We start from the raw sequence: 25,846 nt of genomic DNA on the forward strand, positions 1-25,846 counted from the left end.
GGGTTCTATTGCCTGAGAAAGATAAAAGTCTAGGGAAGGAGAATATGGGATAAATATAATAGTGTGGTGTGGCCCTATAAACAGCACAGATCACCATGCTATTAACAACATCCACTTCCAGCCTTCTAGGTGGAAAGCAGGTATACACATTGTAAGTGTTGCAGTTCTGAAACGAAAGTCATTCTCTGTAGAAGTGGTTCAGGTCTGCCCAGAAAGGTATTCTGGCAATCAGGAGCCAAGGAATACCATAGTCACACTGCACAACAAACCTCACACACGACATCTACTGGCAGGAAAAAACCCAGGGAGGGTGGTGGTTGTTGCCTCTTGGGTGGCTGCTGCAGCAGCTAATTGTGCAGAAGGTAGGGCTTATATAGGATTTCTTAGGGGCGGAGCTTTCCAGGGTAAGGATTAGTGGGGTTTCAAGTCTTGAACTTGGATGGGCTTAGGGATTGGTGGGATGTTTTTCCATGTAGGGCTGGGTTTGGTTACTCTCCCACCGTGGGGCTGGGAATGAATGCTAAAGCTGACAGTAAACATGGTTGACTCTCATCTGGATTCTCTTGCATTCCTTTCCTAAGTCCTAGAATCCCGTTTACAGCTTGAGCATTCCTCTGCAATGGGAACACTCCTTAGGATGCTCATATTACCAGTGCTACCCTAGTTATCGGGCAGTGTCTCACAGATGGATTGTCAGGTCTTGTCACACCTCTGCCAATTCCTTCAGGACACTGGTTGCAAATGTTGGTCCTGCCTCTGTGTAGTTGTTCCCACTGTCTTGTATTCTGCAAAGAGTCTGTATGTAAGTTCCTATGTATACTTTAGTTCCTACCAGGTTTTCAGTTCACTGAAGGCTATGCAGATCTGATTCAAATGTTTGTTTTTGAGGCAGGGCCTATGCATCCTTGGTTTGCTTTTACTCGCTACACAGTGACTGTGATCTTCAACGATTCTCCCGCTTCTACAACTTGAGTGCGGGGATTACAGACATGTAGTTTATACGGTACAAGAAACATTATCCTAGGTTGTACCCATGCTAGGCAAGCATCGTATAATCTGATGTCATCTCCAGCCACTTCCTGACAAGTCCTTAGTGTATTATCTCTGAGAAACTTTAAATATCTTTATTTTATTTTATGTGTATGGGAGTTTCACCTACATGTGTGCCTGTGCAGCACAAGCATGCAGTGCCCTTAGAGGCTAGAGGAGGATGTGTGATCCCTTGGGAGTAGAGTTGGTTGTAAGCAGCCGTGGCCATGCTAGGTGCTGAAATGGGTCCTTTGGAAGAGCAGCCAGTGCTACTATCCACAAATGCTTCTCTCCACAACCCCCCAAAAATTTCTAAAAAATGTGTGAGCATGCATGGCTGTGGTGTGCATGTGGAGGTCACAGGGTAGCATTTGGTGCTGGCTCTGTGGTAACTGGTGGGTTCCTGAGGCCCACACACAGGCTGTAGGCCTGAGGTGGAAGTGTTTTTAGTCACTGACCATTTTCTCAGCCTGAGTTCAAACGCAGTCTTCTCACAAGACGATCACTCCTGTCCTACATCCTTGGCTTGGCTATTACATTTGCCCTCACTGAAGGGTACCTCTCCTGAAAATCTCTGCTGTTCCAAGATTCTACTATGATTTTAGAAAACGATAAGGACATTAACATCTCAGTACTGTCAATCAAAGTAAAGAACATGGACACAGGCTTTCATTTTTCTTTTAAATACCTTATTGAGTTGAAATTTTTATTTTGTTATTTATTTATCAAAACCAGATCTAAACTCTGGTACCAGAGTTTGAAACAAGGGACTTACACATGCAAGGCAAATGCTGTACTGCTATTGAATTTCTTTGAGGACAAATCTTGTTTTCTTCCAGTTCAAACCAGAAAGGCTTAGCCATCCATCCAAACTATACCAATGCAAGAGATAAATAATAGTGAGAGGCAGAGAAGAGAGATGTATTCACAATGGCTTCATTGGTAAGGGAACAAATCAGTCCAGTGACTTATTAACTCCTGCACAGCTATATCATCTACATGTGTTCTAGCCCTTATCCAATGATTTTCTAAACTAGAAGACGGTAACAGGTGCAGGGCTTTTCATTACACCCTTCTAAATGGGACCAGACTGTAAATAAATTCATGTTTCTTTACCATCTTCTGTTTCCTAAATTCCTTGGAATATAAGGAATAACACATGCGTGGTGAACACTTCTAGCCATGGAATTGCTGCAAATACTATTTTTCTTATTAAAAAATTTTTACCTTTAAAAAGTCCTTTCTCCTCATCTTCCTGGATATGCCTATGATCTGTCATATCTCTGATTTTCACAAGTACACATTAAAATGACATAAAAGTGAATAACCTGCTTGATTAGAAAAGAATGTACCGGGCTGGAGAGATGGCTAAGTGGTTAAGAGCACTGACTGCTCTTCTGAAGGTCCTGAGTTCAAACCTCAGCAACCACATGGTGGCTCACAACCGTCCATAATGAGATCTGACTCCCTCTTCTGGAGTGTCTGAAGACAGCTACAGTATGCTGTTTTTATGTTATTATTTATTATAATAAGTAAATAAATCTTAAAAAATATTTTTTAAAAAAGTAAAGAGTGTACTAAAACATGGAAATATGTTATCAGCATCAAAAAAAACCGGTAGTTTTTATTATATATCTCCAATGTAAGACTGAAGCCTTTGTATTCTAATTTGTTGCACAAAACCTCTGTGCTGTTAAGCCATGTCCAGTCCTGATCTACACACACTAGTATGATCAAAATCAACAACAAGAAAAACCCCAAACCAAAGCTTGTTAGTCACCTTCTCAGGTAGCAATCGATGCCTCGGGCCTGGCGATTTTGATGGAGAGACTATGGAAACCCCAAGGCAACCTCTTCCAAAGGCAAGGGGAGGATGTGCCGCCGGCTTGGAGGTTTCTCAGCTCTTGGATGCCTCCGCTATTCCTACAGAATGGCCCTCTTGAGATACAGGTTTTTTTTTTTTTTTTTTTTTTTTTTTTGGTTTTTCGAGACAGGGTTTCTCTGTGTAGCCCTGGCTGTCCTGGAACTCACTCTGTAGACCAGGCTGGCCTCGAACTCAGAAATCCGCCTGCCTCTGCCTCCCGAGTGCTGGGATTAAAGGCGTGCGCCACCACGCCCGGCTGATACAGGTCTTTATATGGGTCACCAAGGGCGGAAGAGAGTCTTCAAACAGCCTCCACAGCCAGAAGACAGCAGGCACCAGATAACAGCTGCCGGGCCGAAGGAGGGAAATCGCGCCTCCGAGGTGGGCGACGGCGCCCGCGGCTGACGCCAGAAGCCGTCGCACACATCGTGACGTAAGACGTAGGCGCGCACTGGCTGCGCATGCGCCTGTCATTGCCGGGGTGTTTGTTCCTGCGGAGAAGCCGGCGCCATGGCGGTTCTCTTGGAGACAACTCTGGGCGACGTGGTCATCGACTTGTACACCGAAGAGCGTCCCCGTGGTGAGACTGGAGGCCTTCGCGACCTGGCGGGGCCGTGAGCCCGCTGCCCACGTTCCCTTTTCTTCGCTGTTTCTGGCTCGAGCTCAGTTTCATAGCGGGCCTTGGCTGTGTGTGTGTGTGTGTGTTTTGTGTAGAACTTTGGCTTGTGTGTCTGGGTGAGGTGTAGCTTTCGTGGCTATGCTTTCTTTACTCGTGAAAGGTAAAGGAAGGGTTAAATACGGTTTGACTTGACATCATTTGTCATGATGAAAGCAGGTAGGATGGGTCTGGTTTTCGGGAAGGTGGCCGTCGCGTATTTCCTGGCTACCTATTCTACCTGGTGTCTGCCTGTGTGGCTGGTCGGCAAGGCGTCAGGGATCAACTAGAGTTTAGGCGTCTGAATGTCCATTGAGGGAGGACGAAGCGGGCTCCAGTTTTAACTTCGAGTCCTAACAGAAGGATATGCATATTGCTATGAAAACAGAGAGGTGGGAAGAAGCCATATAAGAAACCTAGCCTTTTCGGAGATGAGTGTTAGATAAGGTGTGCTTAGCAGTTTCTTTGGAGTTTTTCTGATAATAGGAAGAAATCTGGCATGTCTGGAACGAATTTGTATGTGAAATGAAATAGCTGCCACTGACTTCCAGTCAGGCCAAATACTGGTAGGCCAGGTCCTTAGTAAGTCCTCTTTGCCATGTTGTTGGTTTGAACACTTCAGGAGCAGGATTATAGCATAGCACACTTGCCTTGGAGAGACACTAGGCAGCTGTGTGGAGAATGTATCCTTTGGGAGAATCGGGAAACTGGGAGAGATTAGCTACAATCATTGTCCTTCTCCCATGGAATGCAGAGATTACCACAGAATGAAAGGATGTGTGCTTCGGTACTGCACACAGGGAGTGCCTCCTGCCTGCACACCTTCTCCCACGCTCAACTGTTCCTCCCCTCCCTCACAAACCCTACACTTTCTGTTGCAGCCTTCTATATTCTTATTGTTGCCAATGCCCACACTCCTCTCCACTCCCTATCCTTCTGAGAACTTTACTTCCTGACTATATATATGTATACATGTATACATAGTATATATGTATATACTATATATATGTGGATATATGTGTGTGTGTAATATATATATATATATATATATATATATGGATATGTGGATATGTGGATATATGTGTATGTGTGTGTGTAATATATATATATATATATATGTATGTATATATATGAAGAGCTCAACTAAAGCATGAGCTCTTGTGTGTAGCACTCAGGTCAGCTACAGTTAGTCTGTTTCTTCTGTCTTGTCTGCAGTGGTTTTATAAATCCCAGCAGCACTCATGTTATTAGAACATGTGCTTACTGTCCTGGAACTCTGCGCATGGTTGTCTCCTCCCAGTGATGTGCTTCAAGGAGAGCAGAAACTGTGCCTTAATATCTCCATTATCCTAAGAATCTGGTACGAGCTGGGCAGTGCTAACACAGGCCTTTAATCCCAACACTCAGGAGGCAGAAGTACGTAGGTGGGCCTCTGAGCTTAAAGGGTGAGTTCCAGGACAGCCAGGGCTACAAAGAGAGACTATGTATTGAAGAAGAAGAAAAAGAAAAAGCCTCCCTGGTTGTCCTGGAATTCACTCTCTAGGCCAGGCAAATTCACAGAGGTCTGCATAGAAAAACCCTGTCTCAGGAAACCAAATGTGTGTGTAATAGATATGTATATATAACTACTTAAGTAATATAGATGGTATTATTAGAAATGCCTAGTGTCATTATTTTATGTTTAGTTGTGAGGACCTTTGTTGTATTTTTGTTTTTTGTTTTTTTTTCTCTCTCTATTTTTGAGGCTGCCTTATTGTATATCTCACACTAGTTTTTTGTTTTTTTTTTAATTAGGTATTTTCTTCATTTACATTTCAAATGCTATCCCAAAAGTCCACCATACTCTCCCCCACAACTCCCCTAACCATCCACTCCCACTTCTTGGCCCTGGTGTTCCCCTGTACTGAGGCATATAAAGTTTGCAAAACCAAGGGGCCTCTCTTTCCAATGATGGCTGACTGGGCCATCTTCTGCTACATATGCAGCTAGAGACACGAGCTCTGGGGTTACTGGTTAGTTCATATTGTTGTTCCTCACACTAGTTTTAAATTCATGGTTCTGATTCTTCTCATCATACCTGGTTATGACCCTAGTTCCATAAATAAAAATTTACCAAGGGCAAGGAGCCTCATGTATTTAACTTTCTGTGTGGGTTCTTAGTGCTTTAAGAACTTGTTGACATGTATCTATGAGTCCTTCACGGGCATGAGCTATAATTTAGTGATGTTTCTGATGGCAGTGCCAAACATCTAGAAGGCTGTACTAATTACTCTTCTATCGGTGTGACAAAACACTGTGACCAGAAAGGGACTCATGGAAGCAGTTATTTTGGATTATGGTTCCAGAGGGACAGTTCATAATGGTGGGGCAGGCACAGCAGTTTTTGGCTGGATTAGGCAGCTGTGAGATCACATCTTTAGCACAGCACACCAATCAGGGAGAGTGAACCAGAAGTAGGGTGAACCTGTCCCTAGTGATGAATTTCCTTTGGCAAGGCTCCCATCCTAAAATGTCCAGCTCACAGAACCTTTGTTTTTCTTTTAATAAAAATGCAAAGTTAGATTAAATTGTACTAATTACGTTGTCACTAATTTGTCTAAAACTGATTTTTTGCTTTCCTGTAATTTAGTTTTTACTTTCTTTTCAGCTTGCTTGAATTTTTTGAAGCTGTGCAAAATAAAATATTACAACTATTGCCTCATACACAATGTACAGGTGAGTTGGTAGGTCTCAGTCAGGCTCTTAGTTATTGGAAACATGTAGCAAACCATGAATTAACAAAGAATTTTGTATATTCTAGAGGGATTTTATCATACAAACAGGAGATCCCACAGGGACTGGCCGAGGAGGAGAGTCTATATTTGGGTAAGCTCCTATGTGTGTATTTTTGTTAGCATTTCTATGCTATAATGAAACATTATGATCAAAAAAAAACCTGGAAAGGAGAGGGTGTATTCCTTTTGGGTAACACTTACTAAAGGAAGTCAGGACATGAACTTAAGGCAGGAACCGAAGCAGAAGCCATGAAGTAACACTTCTCTCTGACTTGCTCCTCACAGCTTGCTCAGTGTACTTTCTTATACAACAGGGAACTACTTGCCAGGGTGGCACTGACCCTGTGTGGGCTGAACCCTCTTCTATCAATCAGTAATCAAGAAAATGTTCTATATACTTGGTACAGGCAATCTGAGGGAGCCGTTTTCTTAATTGAGGGTCCTCTTCCTAGACAACTAACTCTAACTTCTGTCAAGTTGATAAAAGAGCAACCAGGCAGGACTGTGTGTGTGTGTACATGTATGTATGTATTTAGAGACAAGATCTCATGTAACCCAGATCTCATGTAACTGATCTTTAACTCAGTGCCAACCAAGCTGAGAATGGGCTTAAACTGATCCTCTTGCCTCCATTTTCCTCGTGTTGAGAATAGAGGCATGCCCTATTACAGTGTATACTAAACATACATTGTACCAATTGAGCTATATATCCCTATCTTCTATTTTTATCTATTTTATTGATGGCTTCTAAAATGGAGTGTTATTCTGTAGCCCAGATTAATCTGGGATTCACCATGTAGCTTAGGTTTGCCTCTGACTCAGATTTTGTTCTGTTCTGTTTTGTTTTGTTTTTTTGAGAGAGGATGTCTCTATTTCTGGCTGGCCTGGAATTCATTCTATAGACCAGGCTGGTTTTGAACTCAGAGATCTGCCTTCCTTTGCTTCTCAAGTGCTCGGAATAAAGATGTGTACCACCATTGCCTAGCCAGACTCAAGATTCTTATGCCTTAGCCTCCTAAGTGTTAGATTATAGATGGGCATCATCACACCCATCTCAGTCATTATTGATTTGGTTTCATGAGCCAGAATCTCACTCTAGTTCAGCCTGTCCTGGAACTCACTGTATTGCCCAGACTGGTTTCAAACTTGTTAAAATCTTCCGGGCAGTGGTGGTTCAATCATCACATTAAAATATGACTCAAACTCCACAGTGGTACCCTAAGTTCCCAGAATACCCATAAGGAAAAAGAAGGAGCGTTTGAATCAGCAGGGTATTTATAAAGACACAGTCACACTGTAGCAGTACCACTGTGGTTCTTTCTTTTTTTGGGGGGGGGGGGACGGTGGTGGTGGGTTTCGAGACAGGGTTTCTCTGTGTAGCCCTGGCTGTCCTGGAACTCACTCTGTAGACCAGGCTGGCCTCGAACTCAGAAATCCGCCTGCCTCTGCCTCCCAAGTGCTGGGATTAAAGGCGTGCGCCACCACCACACCTGGCTCACTGTGTTTCATTTTGAGAGTATTGAGGTTTTATAACTTTTTTGTATACTTTCAGACAACTGTATGGTGATCAAGCAAGCTTTTTTGAGGCAGAAAAAGTACCAAGGATAAAGCACAAGAAGAAAGGCACTGTGTCCATGGTGAACAATGGCAGTGACCAGCATGGATCTCAGGTTAGGATGTGGATGGATGAGCTATGCTTAGGCATGCAGGACTGGATGGAGCCTGAGAAGTTACCTTTTCAAGCTATTCAGTAATGAGAAAATATATTAAGGACAAATGTCAAGTGTATTAAGGGAAATGTCAAGTTATTTCTTTCCCACATTAAAAGTGCAGGGGTTGGGGTGGGGCAGACGTCTTAGTGGTTAAAAACACTAACTCTTCTTCCAGAGGTTCTAGCTTAATTCCCCACACCCACATGATGGCTCACAGTGCTTTGGGACTCCAGTTCCAGGACACCTGATGGCCTCTCTCTTCTGGCTTCCGTGTGTATACAGGAGCTGTGGCACCACACCTGTCTTGTTGAAGTATTTTAAACTGTCACGGGAACATCTTTGTACCTGTTGATATAAACATAATCTCTGTTTTTTATTTAGTTTTAAAAATAAGTATACAAGAATTGATACAGTAGATCTAGAGTCTTGGTTTTGTGGTTTTTATAGTTCAAAGTGATTTCAGAGTTATATATGTTTTCAAATATTTATTATGTGCCTTTTGGTCTAGTTTCTTATTACTACAGGAGAAAATTTAGATTACCTGGATGGTGTTCATACAGTGTTTGGTGAGGTGACAGAAGGCATGGACATAGTAAAGAGAATCAATGAGACCTTTGTGGACAAGGACTTTGTACCATATCAAGATATCAGGTGTGGTCGGCTTTACTTTCTTAATATACGAGAACGTTTTAGCACTTGGTACTGAACATGTACTGGCATGAGTGAGATTTCTACACATAGAGTAAGATCTCAGTTTCTTTGATTTTTCTGTAATGAATTACTCTGACATAAGTAACTCTCAGAGGAAAGGGCTTACTTGAGCTCACAGCTCCAGGCTGCAGTAGGGTAGTTAAATGACACCTGAGACCACAGGTTACATTGCATCCACAGCCTGGAGCAGAGTGAGGAGCGCTTGGGCACCGCTCCCTCCTCATTCAGTCCAGGGCCCAGCCAGGGAGACGGCGCTTCCCGTGATCGGGGAGGCTCTTCCCATCAGCCCTGTTCAGCAGGTCCTTCCCAGGCATTCCGCACATGGCTTTAATCTAGACTCCCTTTCCAGGACTTTCCAGATCCTACCACAGTGACCGTTGAAATTAACCATCACAACTAGTTAATAATTCAAAATGTGAGTTAAGATGAGAGCATCCATCCTTGTGAAAGGAGCTTTCATATTTTTCTTTTGTACTAATTGTTATGTTGATTAGAATTACTCTTGCTTCAGTTTATTTTTTTAAAGGCAGATTATTTTTTACAAAATAGGGTACAAGTAACAAGGTTTAGGCATTTACTTTTTCTTTCTCTTTAGTTTTTCGTGTGTATGCTTTGAGCCTGGGTCTCACTCTGTAGTCCAGCTTTCTTGGAACTTACTCTCTAGCTCAGGCTAACCTCAGTCTTGGAATTCTCTTCTTTCAACCTCCGGAGTGCTGAGGTGCCAGCTGTCATGCCAGGCTTACTTTACCTCATAAAGTCATGCAGAGCACCAAGGTCAGGGAGTACTGTGCTGCTCACTATAAAAGTATACGCTAGGTCAGTAATTCCCAAGCCCTGTGGAGTCTTTGGGTAGTAGAAATATTTATATGCTAAAGTCTATAAAAAAAACTATAGATTCTGAAATAAACGTAACATTTGACTTGGATTTGTTTTGCAAGGATAAATCATACAGTGATTTTAGATGATCCATTTGATGACCCTCCTGATTTATTAATTCCTGATCGATCACCCGAACCTACAAAGGAACAATTAGATGTAAGTAGCACCTTGGTGGCATTGTTCGTTTCTTTTCTTTTGAGACAGATTCTATGTAGCTCTGGCTAGCTTAGAATTTTGCTGTGGAGACCAGGCTGGCCTCAAATTCATAGAGATCTGTCTGCCTCTTCTCATACTAGGATTAAAGGAGTTCACCACTACCACCACCACCACTACCCCCCCCCCCCCCCAGCTAGTAGCACCTTCTTATACAGGTGTATTAAGACATTTCTTTCTATTGTTTATCTTGTTTGATCTGTTACACAAGAGCAAGTTTAGAATTACTTTCTCACACACAGAGATGGTTATTTTTGTAGCTGTCTCATTATTTCCTTAATTTCTCTCTTTAGTTTCTATTTTACCAGGAGTCTCAGTTCTGAAACGTTATATAAACCAGTGCTTTGGAAGTTTCTTTAGCACCTAATCCTAGGAGAATAACCTCAGGGTCTAAATGAATGACTGTCTTGTAAGACACTTTTTCAGTGGGGATATTCTAGAGCCAGGCTAGACCTAGCCATTTCTTTTTTATTTCTTTCTTTCTTTTTTTTTTTTTTTTTTTTTTTTTTGGCTTTTGGAGACAGGGTTTCTCTGTGTAGCTCTGACTGTCCTGGAACTCACTTTGTAGACCAGGCTGGCCTCAAACTCAGAAATCTGCTTGCCTCTGCCTCCCAAGTGCTGGGATTAAAGGCATGCACCACCACGCCCGGCTCAACCTAGCCATTTTTGTGGAAGACAGAGAACATTTTGTCAAGCATTTAAAGTATAAATTTAGTAGGCTTTCTCAAAGCTGTTTACTAGGCTTTCTCAAAGCTGAATTTATGGTTGAGTTTAGTATTTAATTCTAAAATTATATATCCTTTCTACTGAACACTTATTTGGATAATAGTATCTATATAAATATTTCTTTTGATTTTATAATCACTCCAAAGCTGAGTCTGGCAAATAGAATTAATTTAAATGAATGCCCAGGTGTTTATAAATTTCTGTTCTGTTATGTTTGATAGGCTAAGAGTAAAACATGATTTCTTCCATGATTCTCAGAGTTCTATCTTCTATATTACAGAGTGGTCGAATAGGAGCAGATGAAGAAATTGATGACTTCAAAGGAAGATCGGCTGAAGAAGTAGAAGAAATTAAGGCAGAAAAAGAGGCTAAAACTCAAGCTATTCTCTTGGAGATGGTAAGATAATTGTTATGTAACTTACATAACACATTTTGGGGAGTTTATCTGCTTTTGTGAAAATAAACTAGTAAAAATTTAGGTTATTTTTCTGGGTTACTTTTTGGGGGTGGGGGCGGGTGTTTGATATAGGGTTTCTCTTTATAGTCCTGTCTGTCCTGGAACTCACTCTATAGACCAAGGTGGCTTCAAACTCAGAGATCCACCTGCTTTTGCCCCCTGAGCTGAGTGCTGGGATTAAAGGTGTGTGGTACCACTGCCTGGCTTGGATTATGTTTGTCAGATACAATGATATGGAAATAAACAGATTGGTTTTTTCACGAATTACTGAGTGCTGTTTTAAAAAGGAGAAGAGTTAGGGTGAAGAGGTGAGTAAAAGCACTTGCTGACGAGCCTGGTGACCTGTGTTGGATCACCAGAACCCACATGGTGAAAGGACAGAGCCCACTCCTGCCACTGTCCTCACCTCTTGTTTTTTTGTTTTTTTTTTTTTTTTCAGTACAATTTCATTAGTAATTTATTACATAAAATTGTATTATAGTATTCAAAGGACTGTCTTAGAAAATTAAAAAGCTGCCAGGCGTGGTGGCGCATGCCTTTAATTCCAGCACTCGGGAGGCAGAGGCAGGCAGATTTCTGAGTTCGAGGCCAGCCTGGTCTACAGAGTGAGCTTCAGGTCAGCCAGGGCTATACAGAGAAACCCTGTCTGGAAGAACCCAAAAAAAAAACAAAAATTAAAAAACACACGTAATTAGATTTTAATAAGAACTTAGAAATTACAGTATGGCCCTTAAAATCAAAGACTAGTTAAAATTGAATGTAGTTCTATTAAGAACAAGAAATTAACTCTGCGTGCATAGCATCACTTAAAGTTCCATGAAAATATAAAATATTTCGATGAATGTGACTATATCTGGGACAAACATCATTGGCTTCAAAACTTGACACTAAAGGAATTTCCAATCTACACACGCTCAGAGGCTTCGCCCAGTAATCGCTATTACAATCACCCAGTAAGCTCTATTACATTTCCATCCAGAGATCTTGAATCCTCAAGTGTTCACACTGTGACCCACTGTTGTGACAGCCTCACCTCTTGTTTATACACCATGGCATGCACATGCCCACACACAAACACACACACACACACACACACACACACACAAATAAATGGAAGAAAAGAAGTTTAAAAAATGGGAGATGGTTATCTAATTTATAGCTACATATATATATAGTTTATAACATATAGTTTATATATAGTTTAGTATTCATATAATTTTTGAATGTTGTTTAATTAGACTACATTTTCATGTATCGTAGAGAAAAGTTTATTTTGGGCTGATTAATCATTTAATTCTCTACACTGAATCACATTTCTTTGGCTAACTGTATCAGCCCAGTTAACTATGTGTGTTTGTGTATGAATTTGGTGAGCACAGGTTCCCATAGAGGCCAGATGTGTCAGGTCCTGGAGTTGTGAGCCTCCTGATGTTCATTCGGTTCTGAAAGAGAAGTGCGTGCTCCCAGCTACAGAGCCATCCCTTCAGTCTCCCAGCTACAGAGCCATCCCTTCAGTCTCCCAGCTACAGAGCCATCCCTTCAGTCTCCCAGCTACAGAGCCATCCCTTCAGTCTCCCAGCTACAGAGCCATCCCTTCAGTCTCCCAGCTACAGAGCCATCCCTTCAGTCTCCTGCATGCTTTTCCCATTAATTTTTCTTATTTGTCCTCCTTTCTCTCATTTATGAATTTCTTTTTTTTCCTTTTTCTTCTTGGTTTTTCGAGACAGGGTTTCTCTGTATAGAACTAGCTTTCCTGGAACTCACTCTGTAGACCAGGCTGGCCTCAAACTCAGAAATCCACCTGCCTCTGCCTCCCAAGTGCTGGGATTAAACGCATGTGCCACCACTTCCTGGCTTATTTATGGATTTCTATTGATTTGGGTTTTTTTTTTTTTTTCTCCTTGGTGTTATGATACTTTTCATTTTATTTTTTTGAGATGGAGTCTTACTGTGCTGCCCAAGTTAGTCTCAGTTTCCTAGACTCATCAGCCTGCCAGGTATCTTGGATGCCAGATGTGTGCCATCATGCCTGACTGTGGTACTTTTTGTTGGGCATAGCTTAATAGGCTGCTGTTGCCATTGGCAGACTACAGGAATGTTGAGCACACTTACAGCTTTTATGTTTCTGAATTTCAAGATTTTTCTTTTTGGTGTGTTTATTCAGTCAGCAATTCTTTACACAATCATCTCAGTTTTCAGATATACATATAAAGGGATATTGTTGCTCTGAAATGCTTGTGGGAAGTGCGCTCTTGTCATGATGGTTCTACCTCACTGCTGCCCTCTGTGGTCTCTTTAGTAGGAAGCATGCCCGGCACACCTCAGTGTGGTCTCTGCTGTGGCAGCTGACTTTGATCTTGGCTTTAGCTTGGATAAAGTAAAAGACCTACAATTGAGAGTCTAAGGGGAAAAACTAGGTAGAAATTATGGTTGCATATTGAAAAGCAGTCTGGAAAGAATTGGGTGTTACAAATCACTAAAGACTAGATTCTACATAATCATTTTTCAAAATTCAGTAACAAGTAAAACTAAATAATATATTACTTGATGATGTACTGGGTAAACATCTTAGAGGAATGAATAGGAATAGCCAAAAATGAAAACAAAAACCATGTGATATTGATTGATTGATTGGTATGTATGTGAGAGAAGCAGGACTGTGGGGCCAGGGGAGTGTATTTGTTCTTAGGAAAGGTAGTTTTTAATTAATTTTAAAGCGTATAATTTTTACTTTGTATGTGGTTGTTAATTAGGTGCATATTTGAAGGTCAGAGGACAACATACAGGAGTTGGTTATCTGTGTCCCCTGAGGGTCCAACTTAGGTCATCAGGCTTGATGGCAGATGCTGTTACCACTGAGCTAGCCCCAGTGGTTTCTTTTGTTCTTCTTCATAGCCTGTGCTCTACAAACAATATGTCAAATACTTAAAAAAGAAATCATGGGTGTTATTTGGGTTTTGAGGCCAGGATAGGTCTGGATTTGTGTCCTAGCTATAAAACTTGACTTCAGTGCAATTGCCTTTAAATGGGAGATTGTGCCTGGGATGGTGGGGATATAGGGCTGCAGGTGTGAGTCTAGTCAGAGCTCCAGTTAGTTCCTATCTGAAATAGAAATAAAACTTAGAAATAAGTAAAGGGATAGAAATTATGGTATTGCTTGAAGAACTAGCAGCAGTTATCAAGTAAGGTAACTATCAAGTAAGCAATATCAAGTAACATAGCTGTTAATATTGTTAATGCCAGGAAAGATAAGAGTATCAAGTTTTCTTGATTGCAAAATTTACTAAATTTTGTTTTTTTGTGTATAAGTGTATAAATACATTCAGGTTATGGTTTGCATGTAAAAATTGAGGGACAAGTTTTGGAAGTTGAGAGGCTGGAGTGATGGCTTAGCAGTTAGAGCACTGGCTTCTTGCTCTTCCAGAGGTCCTGAATTCAATTCCCATCAACCACATGGTGGCTCTCAACCATCTGTAGTGGGATCTGATGCCCTCTTATAGTGTCTGAAAACAGTGACAGTGTACTCATATAAAATGAAATAAATAAATCTTAAAAAAAACTGCAAAAAAATATAAAGGTACTTTTCTATATTTAAAAAGAAAAATAAGTTTTGGAAGTTGATTCTTCCACTGTGTGTTTACTTCTCTGAAGGCAGTGGGGCCTGGGGGAATGGAGGTGATAAGTGAGGCCGACTGAAGGCTCATCCAGTAGCTCACTTTACTCAGAGCACTGCACAGTTTATACTCTGAGGGTAAGAGGAGGCAAGCTGCATGTGAGACAGGCAGACTGCACAGGCAAAACCCCTCTTTTTCCATCCAGGCATATAAACAGATAACAATAGCAAGTTGTAACACATAGTCTGAAGTAAACTCACTCTTATCTGCTGCTGCACGTGGGAGGGGCAGGGAAGTACAATCCAGGAACACTTCCCTGCTTCTGGAGAAACTGAGGTCACTAGACTCTTATCTTGGTTTCTTAGAGTTCTCTCACAAACACTCCGAAATCTCCTCACATGACTCCGTTTTTGGACCATATTCTGACATATGTGAGTCCTAGGAGTTGAACTCAGGTCACTGGGCTTGATGGCAAGCACTTTTACCCCAGGAGATATCTTCTAGACCTTGAAATATCTTTTAGGTTATTTTTTTTCACCCTCAGCCTATTGTGTAAATTTATATTGTTTTAGGAATTATTAGTGTTTGTGGGCTTGGGCAAAAATATTTGGAATAGAAACTAAAGGAATTAATTTGTATGCTTGATTATTTGTAACATTAGGTGGGAGACTTACCTGATGCAGATATTAAACCTCCAGAAAATGTGCTGTTTGTGTGTAAATTGAATCCAGTGACCACAGATGAGGACTTGGAGATAATATTCTCAAGATTTGGGCCAATAAGAAGGTAATCCCAGGATTAGTAAAAGAGAAATTTGGAAATATCTAGGTATTAACTGATTGGTGTGGGTGTTAGTTCTATGTTTTGTCTTTTTGGAACAGGGTCTTATTATGTAGTCTTGACTGGCCAGCAACTAGCCACATAGTGGGCTTGAACTTGAGATCTGCCTTCCTCTGCTTCCTGAGTGTTAAAACTTAAAGCCAGATGTCACCACATTCAGCAGAGGTTTTTTAATTACACATTTTTGGTGAGTTTGTCAATTTTGAGTGAGTTTTTAAATTTACTTTTTGTTTTATTTTAATTGTTTGTGGGGCTGGGGATGAAACCTAGGTAACCATGCACGCTAAGCAAGCTCCCTCCCTCTGAGACACAGTCCTGCCCCTTTGGTGCCTTTCCTACTGGTGACTTAACAAGTCAATGTTTCAGCAGTTGGAGAGAGAAGTGTGCTTTCAGACACATTACTTTACTATCTGAGTGGTTCTTCAGTTCCTACCACAAATTTTCACAATAGAATATAGGAGTGGAGCCATTAAGCCTACTTCTATACTATTCTCAACCTTATTCAACGTTTAAAATACTTATTTAATTCAGCTTCTAAAACTCTCAGCAGTCTGCCAGAATGAGACTATCCAAATCGAAGTATTTATTTTTTAACTTACCAAGTAGCCAAGGATGCCTTGAAACCTTCTGATCCTTCTGCTTCCACTCCTGAGTGGCCACCACACTCAGTTTCTGTGGTTCTGTGCCTTGAGCCTAGGCCTTCTTGCATACTTGGCAAACACTTCCTCAGTTAAGGGGTGGGTGTGTGTGTGTGTGTGTGTGTGTGTGTGTGTGTGTGTGTGTATGTATGTGTATGTACTAGTCTTTTAAAACATTGTTTCACTATTGCAGCCTCTGTTTACATCATTATCTCAAAAACGAAAAACTGTGGTTTGTTGTTGTGGGTTGTATTTTTATTTTGCATGTGCAGATGAATAGAGGCCAGAAGACAAGCTTGGCTGTCTTCCTCTAGGGGTGTCTACCTTTTTTTTTTTTTTTTTTTTGAGGCAGTATTTCTTGCTGGCTAGAGCTCACCAAGTAGGCCGAGTCATAAGGACCCACCTGTCTCCACCTCTTTAGTGCTGTGATTACAAGCTCACCTCACTGCATACTTGGGTCCCCTTGCATTCCGAGTAGGCATTTTATAAATTACCATACTTCCCCAATTAATTCTATTTTCTTGAGCTGGAGAGATGTCTAGCATTTAAGAGCACTGACTGTTCTTCCAGAGAACCTGGGTTCAACTCCTAGAACCTACATAGTGGCTCACAACTGCCTGTAACTACATCCTTGCATAGATATACCTGCAGGCAAAACAGGCAGAACACCAATGTACATAAAATAAAAATAAATTAATTTAAAATAATTTTTTTTTCTTGAGTTGGAAAGATGTCTCATTGGTTAAGAATACTGACTGTTCTTCTTCCAGAGGTCTTGAGTTCAGTTCCCAGCTGATGGCTCACAACCGTCGGTAATGGAACCGATACTCTCTTCTGGTGTGTCTGAAGAGAATGACAGTGTATTCACACACATAAATTAAATAGATAAATAAATCTTAAATTTTTCTTTTGCTTAATTTTTCCTATATTATTTTTATCATTGAGTATTTTACTTTAAGTATTTATTACTATTTTTAAAAGTACATGTGTGTGTCTGTGTCTTGTGTGAGTATATGCCACATGTGTGAGGTGTCCTTGGAGGGTAGAAGAGAGCACTAGGTCCCTGAACTAGAGTTATAGATAGTTGTAAATTGCCCACTGGGTTGCCGGGAATAGAACTTGGAGTCCCTTGGCAGAGCAGCAAGTGCTCTTAACCAGAGTCATCTCTCTGGCCATCATCATTATTTATCATCACCATTATCACCATCATCATCATAAAAATAAACTATTTCTGGCTTTTTAGAAAATATCTACATGTATTCATTGGGTGCACATGGAGATCAAAAGACAGCTTGGAGTGATGGTTCTCTCCTTCTCCGTGTAGGTGTTGGGAGCAACCTCAACTCCTCAGTGTCAGGAGCAAGTGCCTTTCCTTCCTCAGCTGTCTCACGGGCCCCTTCCCTAGAGGATTAATGTGAACACAGAGAGAACCAGTAGGGAGACTTTTTCTAACATGTGCTAGCTATGTTCAGCATGTCCTTTCATTTAATGTTTTTAAACTGGTTCATATCACATGATACATGGAACAAGACAAGCCAGCTGCTCTCAACTCCACATTCTTAGCTCTTTCCCTTGGTTATTATTTGGTAAATTAGTTCTGTATGGTAACTGTACTTACAGTATTAAATTTGAGCCTTTAAATCCAAAGCATAAGCCCAAACCATGGTGACTTGTGCCTTTAATCAAAGTCCTAGGGAGGCAGCAGCAGAGAGGTCTCTGTGATGAAGGCCAGCTTGCTTTACATCCTGAGTTCCAGACTAACCAGGGCTACATGTAGATCCTTGTGACAAGTTCCAAAGCATAAACAAAGGACTTACATATGTAACGGATATTTAAAGTCTTTTATATTTGGACTAAAAAAGACTTAGGATTTAAAGATTTTACTGGACATTATTGTACACACCTTTAATCTCAGTACACGCCACACAAATCTTTAATCTTTGAGGCAGGAAGATTGCTGTGATTTTGAAGTTGCCTGGGTTTCATAGTGAATACCAGGTCAGCCAGGGATGCCCAGAAGACCTTATCTCAGAAATCTAAAAATAAGAAATGGAACAATACATACAATCATTTTGGAATGAAACTAATTTAGCAGTTTATTTTTGTTCAAAGGAAGTCTCCCTGCTTCCCCCCCCCCCCAGCCTAGTTTGTGAATTTGGAATAGAATTTAGATAATTAGCTTACTGGATTGATAAGCTATGTGTGTATGTGTTTAAATAGAATTGGGGCTGAAAACTTTGGAGCCATAGAGTTCTGTGTGTTTAATAGCTGGCTTATTTTGTTCTGGTATGTAGAATTAGAGTAAATGGTTTCTTTGCTTGCTTTCTTTTTTTGAGTGACTTTAAAAAAAAAATTTTTTTTTCAGTTGTGAAGTTATCCGGGATTGGAAAACAGGAGAGTCCCTCTGTTATGCTTTTATTGAATTTGAAAAGGTATGTCATGGGGCTGGTGAGATGGCTCAGTGGGTAAGAGCACCCAACTGCTCTTCCAAAGGTCCAGAGTTCAACTCCCAGCAACCACATGGTGGCTCACAACCATCCGTAACGAGATCTGGCGCCCTCTTCTGGACTGTCTGAAGACAGCTACAGTGTACTTACATATAATAAATAAATAAATCTTTAAAAAAAAAAAAAAAAAAAAAAGAAAAGGTATGTCATAATGTAAATCTACCAGATCTGGTTTTTCTTACTTACTTTTTGCTTTGACTAATGCTTCCATGTGTCTGAGATTACTGGTGTTCACCACTGCACCAGCCTGTCTGCCTCCGAGTAGTCTTAAAGATGGAAAGTTTTGCTTTTTCAGTCTCTAGGATGTGCTTTTCCTCAGGTATCCAAGAACATTAACTATTTTAACTTTTCATTAGAAATACATTCAACAGCTACTGATGTTAATGTTTGTTTACTATAAGTTCAGCTATAATCTGTCTGAATGTAATTGTTTTAGAAAAAGTCCTTCACATACTGTTAATTATATAACTGAGTAGCAGAAAAAGAAATGGTGGAGTGTTAAGATCTAGGCTCAATTACTGGCCAGCTACTGGAAGCGCTCACGTATTTAACGCTTCTTCCCAAGGTTTTTCCCTCCTTGGTGTGCAGTGGGAGGACTGGATCAGGTAACTGCTGCTAGATCTGCCTTAGTGATGATAGGTTGGTTGGCAAGTGCTTACTTCAGGTCAGACATTACCTCATTTTTCTGTGTGTAGTATGTACAACTCTCAGTTCTCCATTATGCACTGAGCCCCAGAACGTCAATGGTAGACATCAACCTTAATTAGCAGAGTTTCCCACAGTGCACAGACATGCATTCAGGGTAACACACAGATAAAAAAAATAAAATCTCAGCCGGGCAGTGGTGGCGCACGCCTTTAATCCCAGCACTTGGGAAGCAGAGGCAGGCAGATTTCTGAGTTCGAGGCCAGCCTGGTCTACAAAGAGAGTTCCAGGTCAGCCAGGGCTATACAGAGAAACCCTGTCTCGAAAAAAAAACATAAATAAATAAATATAAAATAAAATAAAATCTCAAAATCCAAGTTTAATAATATTGTTATTAATATGTGGGGGGTACACACATACGGCAGCCCACATGTGGAGGTCAGAGGACAACTTTTGGGAGTTGATTCTTCCATCTTACTCTAAGGCAAGATTTCTTGTGTTTCTGTTTCTGCTGTGCTGCAGAGCTAGCTGACCCTAGGCCTCCAAGAGTCTTCTGTTTCTGCCTCCCGTCTTGCTGTGGGAGTGCTGCGACTATAGATGAGCCATCATGTCTGGCTTCTTCTTTTAGTTTGAGGGATAAAACCCAGGTTGTTAGGCACGTGTGGCAAGCACAGCAGCCAGCTGTGTCACCTCACTGGCCCAGATGTGCTCCTGAAATGAAGTAGCCATGCAAGATATCTTGCTCCCTCACTCTGCCTTTGTGCCATCAAGTATTAGATGGTTGCTTGCCTGCTTTCCTACTGACTGTCCTGCCTTTTATTGACCTTTAGGAACTCTGTATATGTTACAAATGTAAGCTCTTTTTAAAAATATACGTCATATGTATCTATCTTCTGTTCTGTGGATTACCCATTTGATAAACACAGAAGTAATAGTTTTAATTTAGTTTCATTTGTCAACATTTTCTCAAGATGGCCTCTAAAAATCTGTTTAAAGACATGAGAATAATCTCTATGTTCTTTTTTGAGCTTTATTTATTTTAATTTATACACATATATGAGTCTTTTGTCTACATATATGCATGTGCACCATGTATGGTGCCCTTGCCGGCCATAAGAGAGCATTCTCTGCATTCACTAAAATTGGAGTTAAGGATGGTTGTGGGCTAATGGGTGCTAGAAACCAAACGTGGGTTCTCTGCAAAAGCAGCAAATGCAGGAGCCTACTAAGCCACCTGTCTCTGCAGCCCCTCTGCACTGTCTTCATAAACCACGTTATTAGATTGTTTCCATTGGGGTCAGTGCTTTGTCTGTGCCCAATGTGGATTATGTTGCATTTCATTTGTCTGACTTTGGATACTCATGTGACCCAGCCCCACTGAAAATAAAGGTCTTCCTGTTCCCCAGAGCTCTGTGGGACCATCTTTGTTATAAATCAGGCATTCATATGTGTTTAAAGTCTAGTTCAAGGCACTGGGACCATGCTCATGTTAGACATCTCAGAGTGTGAGTCCTCTAACTTTTTTTTTTTTCATTCTTGTTTTGTTTTGTTGTTTTGAGATAGTGAAGATTATGACTAGATGGAGCCTCAAAAGTTTATTACCAGGGTTAATTGAGATAGTAGATGCAATACATTTAATATCTGGTATAGAAGTATTTGAATATCAGTTTAGTAGTAATAGCCTTCTTGTATTCATATTATTTGATCTAGCTGCAGAAATCTCTCCTGAAACATTCATGCTTGAGTTTTTGTAATCACCAATAGGAAGAAGACTGTGAGAAAGCATTCTTCAAAATGGATAATGTGCTTATAGATGACAGGAGGATACATGTGGATTTCAGCCAGTCTGTTGCAAAGGTTAAATGGAAAGGAAAAGGTATGTTGGTTTATCTTCTTTTACCCATGTCCTGCTTTTGGTGGTGTATGTGTGCGCGCGTGTGTACGCATGCTTTAATTATGTGCTGTTAAGAGAAATGTTAGTAGACTTCAGATCATTTAGGATTTTATAAAGCTGCTATTTGGAATGTGTGTGTGTATATATGTGTTGATGGATGAAAATACCTTTATCTTTAATGTTTGCTTATATTGTAAGTTATCTAAATTACCTATTGAAGACATATACTGATGAAATAATTAATGACTTTGATGATTTAGTTCTTTTAGATACAAACTTTTTAAAAGTTTATTGTTTTTGTTGTAATATGAAATTCTCTTCCACTTCTCTTGTACTGTTTCTCTTCCCAGAAGTAACCAGTTGCCTGTTTCTACAGCCATTCTTTGTAAACATGCATGCTTTTTTAAAAAGTATAGTTCACAGAATGCAGATTATATACTCAGTATTTTGAAGCCCCCGTTGATAATGTGTCTTCAGAGATCATTCATTGTGCATCTGTGTGCTAGTATATGGCTGCTTTTCATTGGCTGCTAGTCTTCCATTGAATGTGTATGTCATCATTTGTTGCTGGAGTTCTCCATAGGCTGTCCCTGTATGTGTGACATTTCTCGCATTTGCTGTATACCTACATGTAAGTCCTTGATAGAGGCATGCTTAACTTAAGTTTGGATCTCTTATATGCTAGAACATTATGCGATAGAACCAACTTATTCATCATCTTTTTCTTCTTCATCTTCCTCTTCCCTCTCTTCATCGTCCTCTTTGTCCTCCTCATCTTCTTCTTCCTTCTTTTTCTTGCTCTTTTCAGCCTTGACCACCCCCTTTTTCGCTGCATCAGGTTTTCCTTTAGCTCTGTAGGCAGCAATATCCTTCTCGTATGTTCCCTCAGCTTAGCAGCCTTCTTCTCCTAGGGCTGCTTGTCATCCACTGCAGTGTTGTTCCACATCGCTCCTAGTTTCTTTGCAGCATCACCAATGGATAAGCCAGGATGCTTGCCCTTGATTTTTTGGGTGGTACTCAGAACAGAACAGAAGAAGGCTGGAGAAGGCCTCGTTGGATGTATTGGGGTCCTTGAACTTCTTTTTGGTCTTCCCTTTGGGGCTGGGCGGTGTAAGTTTTTATTTCTCTTCCATAATGAGCCTTGCCAGCCTTTGCCATATATTCAAATTTCCCCTTTTCTTTAGCAGACATGGTCTTCCACCTCTCAGAGTACTTCTCGGAGAACTCTGAGAAGTTGACAAAAACATCTGGGTGTTTGTTCTTGTGCTCCTCCTGGCAGGTTTGCACAAAGAATGCATTTGAGGACATTTGGCCTCTCCGCTTCTTAGGATCTCCTTTGCCCATGTTTAGTTGATTTTTCTCCGTGAGGCAGAGTTGCCCAGTGCCTGTCCGCTGTCTCTGTGGAGCTCAATGTACTTCAATGGCTGTGAGACAGTTTTTCTATGGAGTCTAGATTGGTCTCAAACTTAATATCCTCCTGCTTCAGTCTTCTGAGTGCTGAGATTGTAAGTGTTAACTCCCCACACTAGTCATGAATTTTGTATCTTGTAAAGTGTGTGTGTGTGCATGTGTGTATGCTAAGGATTGAGCATAGCAGTCTCACAGATGCTGAGCGCGTGTCCTGCCATTGAACTGCATTTCTAGCTGAGTTTAAAAAGATCCTTTTACAGTTTTTTAAAAAGGCTTCACTTAGGGTTGTGCATTGGGGAGGCAGTGGCAGGCATATCTCTGTGAGTTGAAGGCCAGCTTTCTTTATATAGCCACTTCCAGGCTAGTTGGCTATGTAGTTAAGACCCTGTCTCAGAAAACTTTGGTAGTTATTCACATGTAATGCTAAATTTTACCAGAAAAATTAAGATTCCTGGTTTTTCTTATTTTAAAGATTCACTCTTATTTTATGTGTCTAAATATTTTATCTCTCTATATGTATGTGTACTTTGTGTATGCCTGGTCCCAGCAGAGACCCTGGAACTGGAGTTACAGATGGCTATGAGCCGTCATGTGGGTACTTGGAGTCGAACCCAGGTCCTCTGCAAGACCTTGTTCTTAACCATGGAGCCGTCACTATAGCCACAAGATTACCTTTTCTGTACCATTTATGGTTTGTTGTCCATGACTTTAGAAATAAAGAGGACTGTTTGGTAATAAGTAGTAGGCTGTATTGATTTTTTTCAATATTTTTTAATAAGGTCTGTAAAAAAATCTAGAGAAAGAAATATCTGGTCTCTGTGAGGAATGTTCTTTCTCCACATTGTTCATTCACAACAGCCTTTACCTCGCCAGAGGCCATGTTGTAGAGGAAACTCTAGTTCAGTGCACACTGCAGTCTGAAGCAGCGCCTCACCCTCAGTGTTCTCACTCATCAATCATGTTCCTTTCCAACCCACTGCTTAGAGGGAGTCGAGCTTTTTCTGTTTCATGAGGAGAGCTTTTTTGTTCACAGTTGGCTCATAGTACAGAAGTCTTTGTTTCTCTCTGAATTGGCTTCTCTCGTGGTGGAAGGAGAATCCTGTCCCAGCTTGGCTCGCCAGTCTTACCAGGCCCATACCCTTTCCCAGCCCAGCCTCTTGATGTGTTTTTTACATGTTATGATCACAGACCTATTGGTGGTGGGTGGTGTCTGTTTAGGAGTAGTGTTAGCTGCTGGCTGATGCAGTAGTTGAGTTCATGGACTTAGTGGCTTTGCTTGAACAGTGTTGTAGGGCAGGTTTTTTTCAGTTGGATGTTATAATATTCACCCAGGTCACTAGGTGGCAGCATAGAACTAAAGAAAACTGGACATGCACTTTGAACTAAAGTAACAGCAGAGACAGGCTTTGGGTTTAAGGCCTTCCTCACCTTCCCTACCTCCCACTGTGTGCTTTCATAAGTAGTCCTTTGTGTTTTATAAAATTGTTAGTATACCACTATAGGATGCTAATTCTTTTATTTCTTTTAATAAACAGGTGGGAAATATACCAAGAGTGATTTCAAGGAGTATGAAAAGGAACAGGATAAACCAGCCAATTTGGTTCTGAAAGAAAAAGTAAAGCCCAAGCAGGAGTATCCTTTATAAGAACCGTATGCTCGGCTGGCCTCCCCTCTGTAGGTCATTTGTGAGGGGGACATTTTGTTGTCATAGCTGGTCAGTGTTTCCCATAGACTTGGCTTTTTTAGTATACCATGTATTATGAAGAAAGTTAGAGTTGAAAGAAACCTTAGGCCTAAATATTTTATCTCCGACTCTTACGATAAATACCTTACTTACTTACCCACTGTTCTCAGATGATCTTCAGGAAGTAAATTCGTTACTTTTATATATACTAATGTTTTAAATTCTTTCTATTGAATATCCTTGTGCTATTCATTCTCTCTTTTTTAAAGATTTTATTTATTTACTCTGTTTACAATGTTCTGCCCACATGTATGCTGGTGTACCAGAAGAGGGCACCAGATCTACTGTAGATGGTTGTGAGCCACCATGTAGTTGCTGGGAATTGTACTCATGACCTCTGGAAGAGTAGCCAGTGCTCTTAACCTCTGAGCCATCTCTCCAGCCCCTGATATTCATTCCCTTATATTTAATTTCCTTATTTACATAACAAAATCTTGTAGTTCTCTGTCACAGGATTAGATTTTTTTTCTTCTGTATAATACATTGCCATTTAACAACAAAGATTTGCTAAATCTTTTTGCTAAATTTTTGTCTAGGGCTCCTTCCTGTTCAGTACAAGAGTTGACATTTATAGGATCTAAAAGAAATTTATAGACTGGACCATGCAATTCAGGTTCTTCCAAGTTATGACAAGAAAAAAAGCCATGAAGCATACTGCTCGTATTGCGTCATTTCTGTTTGCTCAACTATGACTGATTTCCCATTATAAATCTATCACTGCACACGTTGCAAAGGTCATTTCTTTGGTGATCATCTTTGGTAAAACGTGTCTTTGTTTTGTGTTACATAGGCATGTCTTCTCCAGGTATTCATCAAGAAGGCTGAGTATCAGGTTGGCCTTTAGATAGTCATGCTTTATTTAAAGTGTGTTGCCTGTCTGTGCTGCACAAAGTATTGGGATGTGTCTGAAGGGTGCTGACAGCATCACCCTAAGTCTTCCCAGGCAGCCAGGCCAGCATGCTGAGTCTGGTCTTTAACAAAGGATATTAGAAGGCATGTGACTAAAGCTTACAGTCATAAAAGGCATAGATGAGCATGTGCAAATGTTACCTTCGTATCAAAGGTAAGTTTGGGCTAACCACTTAGGAAGGACAGGGCAAATCAAGGAAGCATAGGGCATAAAGTCAAGATGCTTACAGAGGCCCTTCTGATTTTAAGGAAGTCACTGTATTATTTTTACGTTTGTAGCACTAAAGTGTTTTAATGAATGTTGGGCAACTACTCTACTAATTGAGGTATACCCCAGCCCTTGGGACTGTTTTCTTCCCCATCATTCAGAAAACTATGGGTATGTGTATGAAGACAGCAGAATGTGTATGGTCCTAAAGAACATGGCCATGTTGACTTCAGTCCCAGATTCAAATACAATAGCACTTTTATGTTAGGCTTCCTCATACTCCTCAAATTCCAGAGCCCAACTTTCTCAGAATTCACTGCAGAGACTGGGATTATTTTTACACTAGTTCTATGCTTTTTCTTAGTTTATTTTTTAAGACGGGGTCTTAACTACGTACCTGTCTTAGAACTCACTATA

General features: G+C 40.7%; 1 protein-coding gene across 1 annotated transcript in view; it reads left to right on the top strand.

Moving 5' to 3' along the window:
- The first annotated feature begins 3,356 nt into the window (after positions 1 to 3,356).
- Ppil4 (peptidylprolyl isomerase like 4) overlaps positions 3,357 to 25,846 on the top strand; it is a 32,656-nt gene continuing 10,166 nt past the window's right edge. The window contains exons 1-11 of the mRNA XM_021174863.2: positions 3,357 to 3,473; positions 6,196 to 6,263; positions 6,349 to 6,413; positions 7,875 to 7,992; positions 8,543 to 8,685; positions 9,684 to 9,780; positions 10,844 to 10,960; positions 15,296 to 15,420; positions 18,478 to 18,544; positions 21,029 to 21,140; positions 24,104 to 24,200. Of these exons, the coding sequence (XP_021030522.1) occupies positions 3,404 to 3,473; positions 6,196 to 6,263; positions 6,349 to 6,413; positions 7,875 to 7,992; positions 8,543 to 8,685; positions 9,684 to 9,780; positions 10,844 to 10,960; positions 15,296 to 15,420; positions 18,478 to 18,544; positions 21,029 to 21,140; positions 24,104 to 24,200 (1,079 nt within the window). The 5' untranslated portion in view covers positions 3,357 to 3,403. The remainder of the gene's footprint in view (positions 3,474 to 6,195; positions 6,264 to 6,348; positions 6,414 to 7,874; positions 7,993 to 8,542; positions 8,686 to 9,683; positions 9,781 to 10,843; positions 10,961 to 15,295; positions 15,421 to 18,477; positions 18,545 to 21,028; positions 21,141 to 24,103; positions 24,201 to 25,846) is intronic.

This window comes from Mus caroli, unplaced genomic scaffold (assembly GCF_978045245.1).
Source record: "Mus caroli unplaced genomic scaffold, Mus_caroli_1 scaffold_9, whole genome shotgun sequence".
NCBI classification, from domain to species: Eukaryota; Metazoa; Chordata; class Mammalia; order Rodentia; family Muridae; genus Mus; species Mus caroli.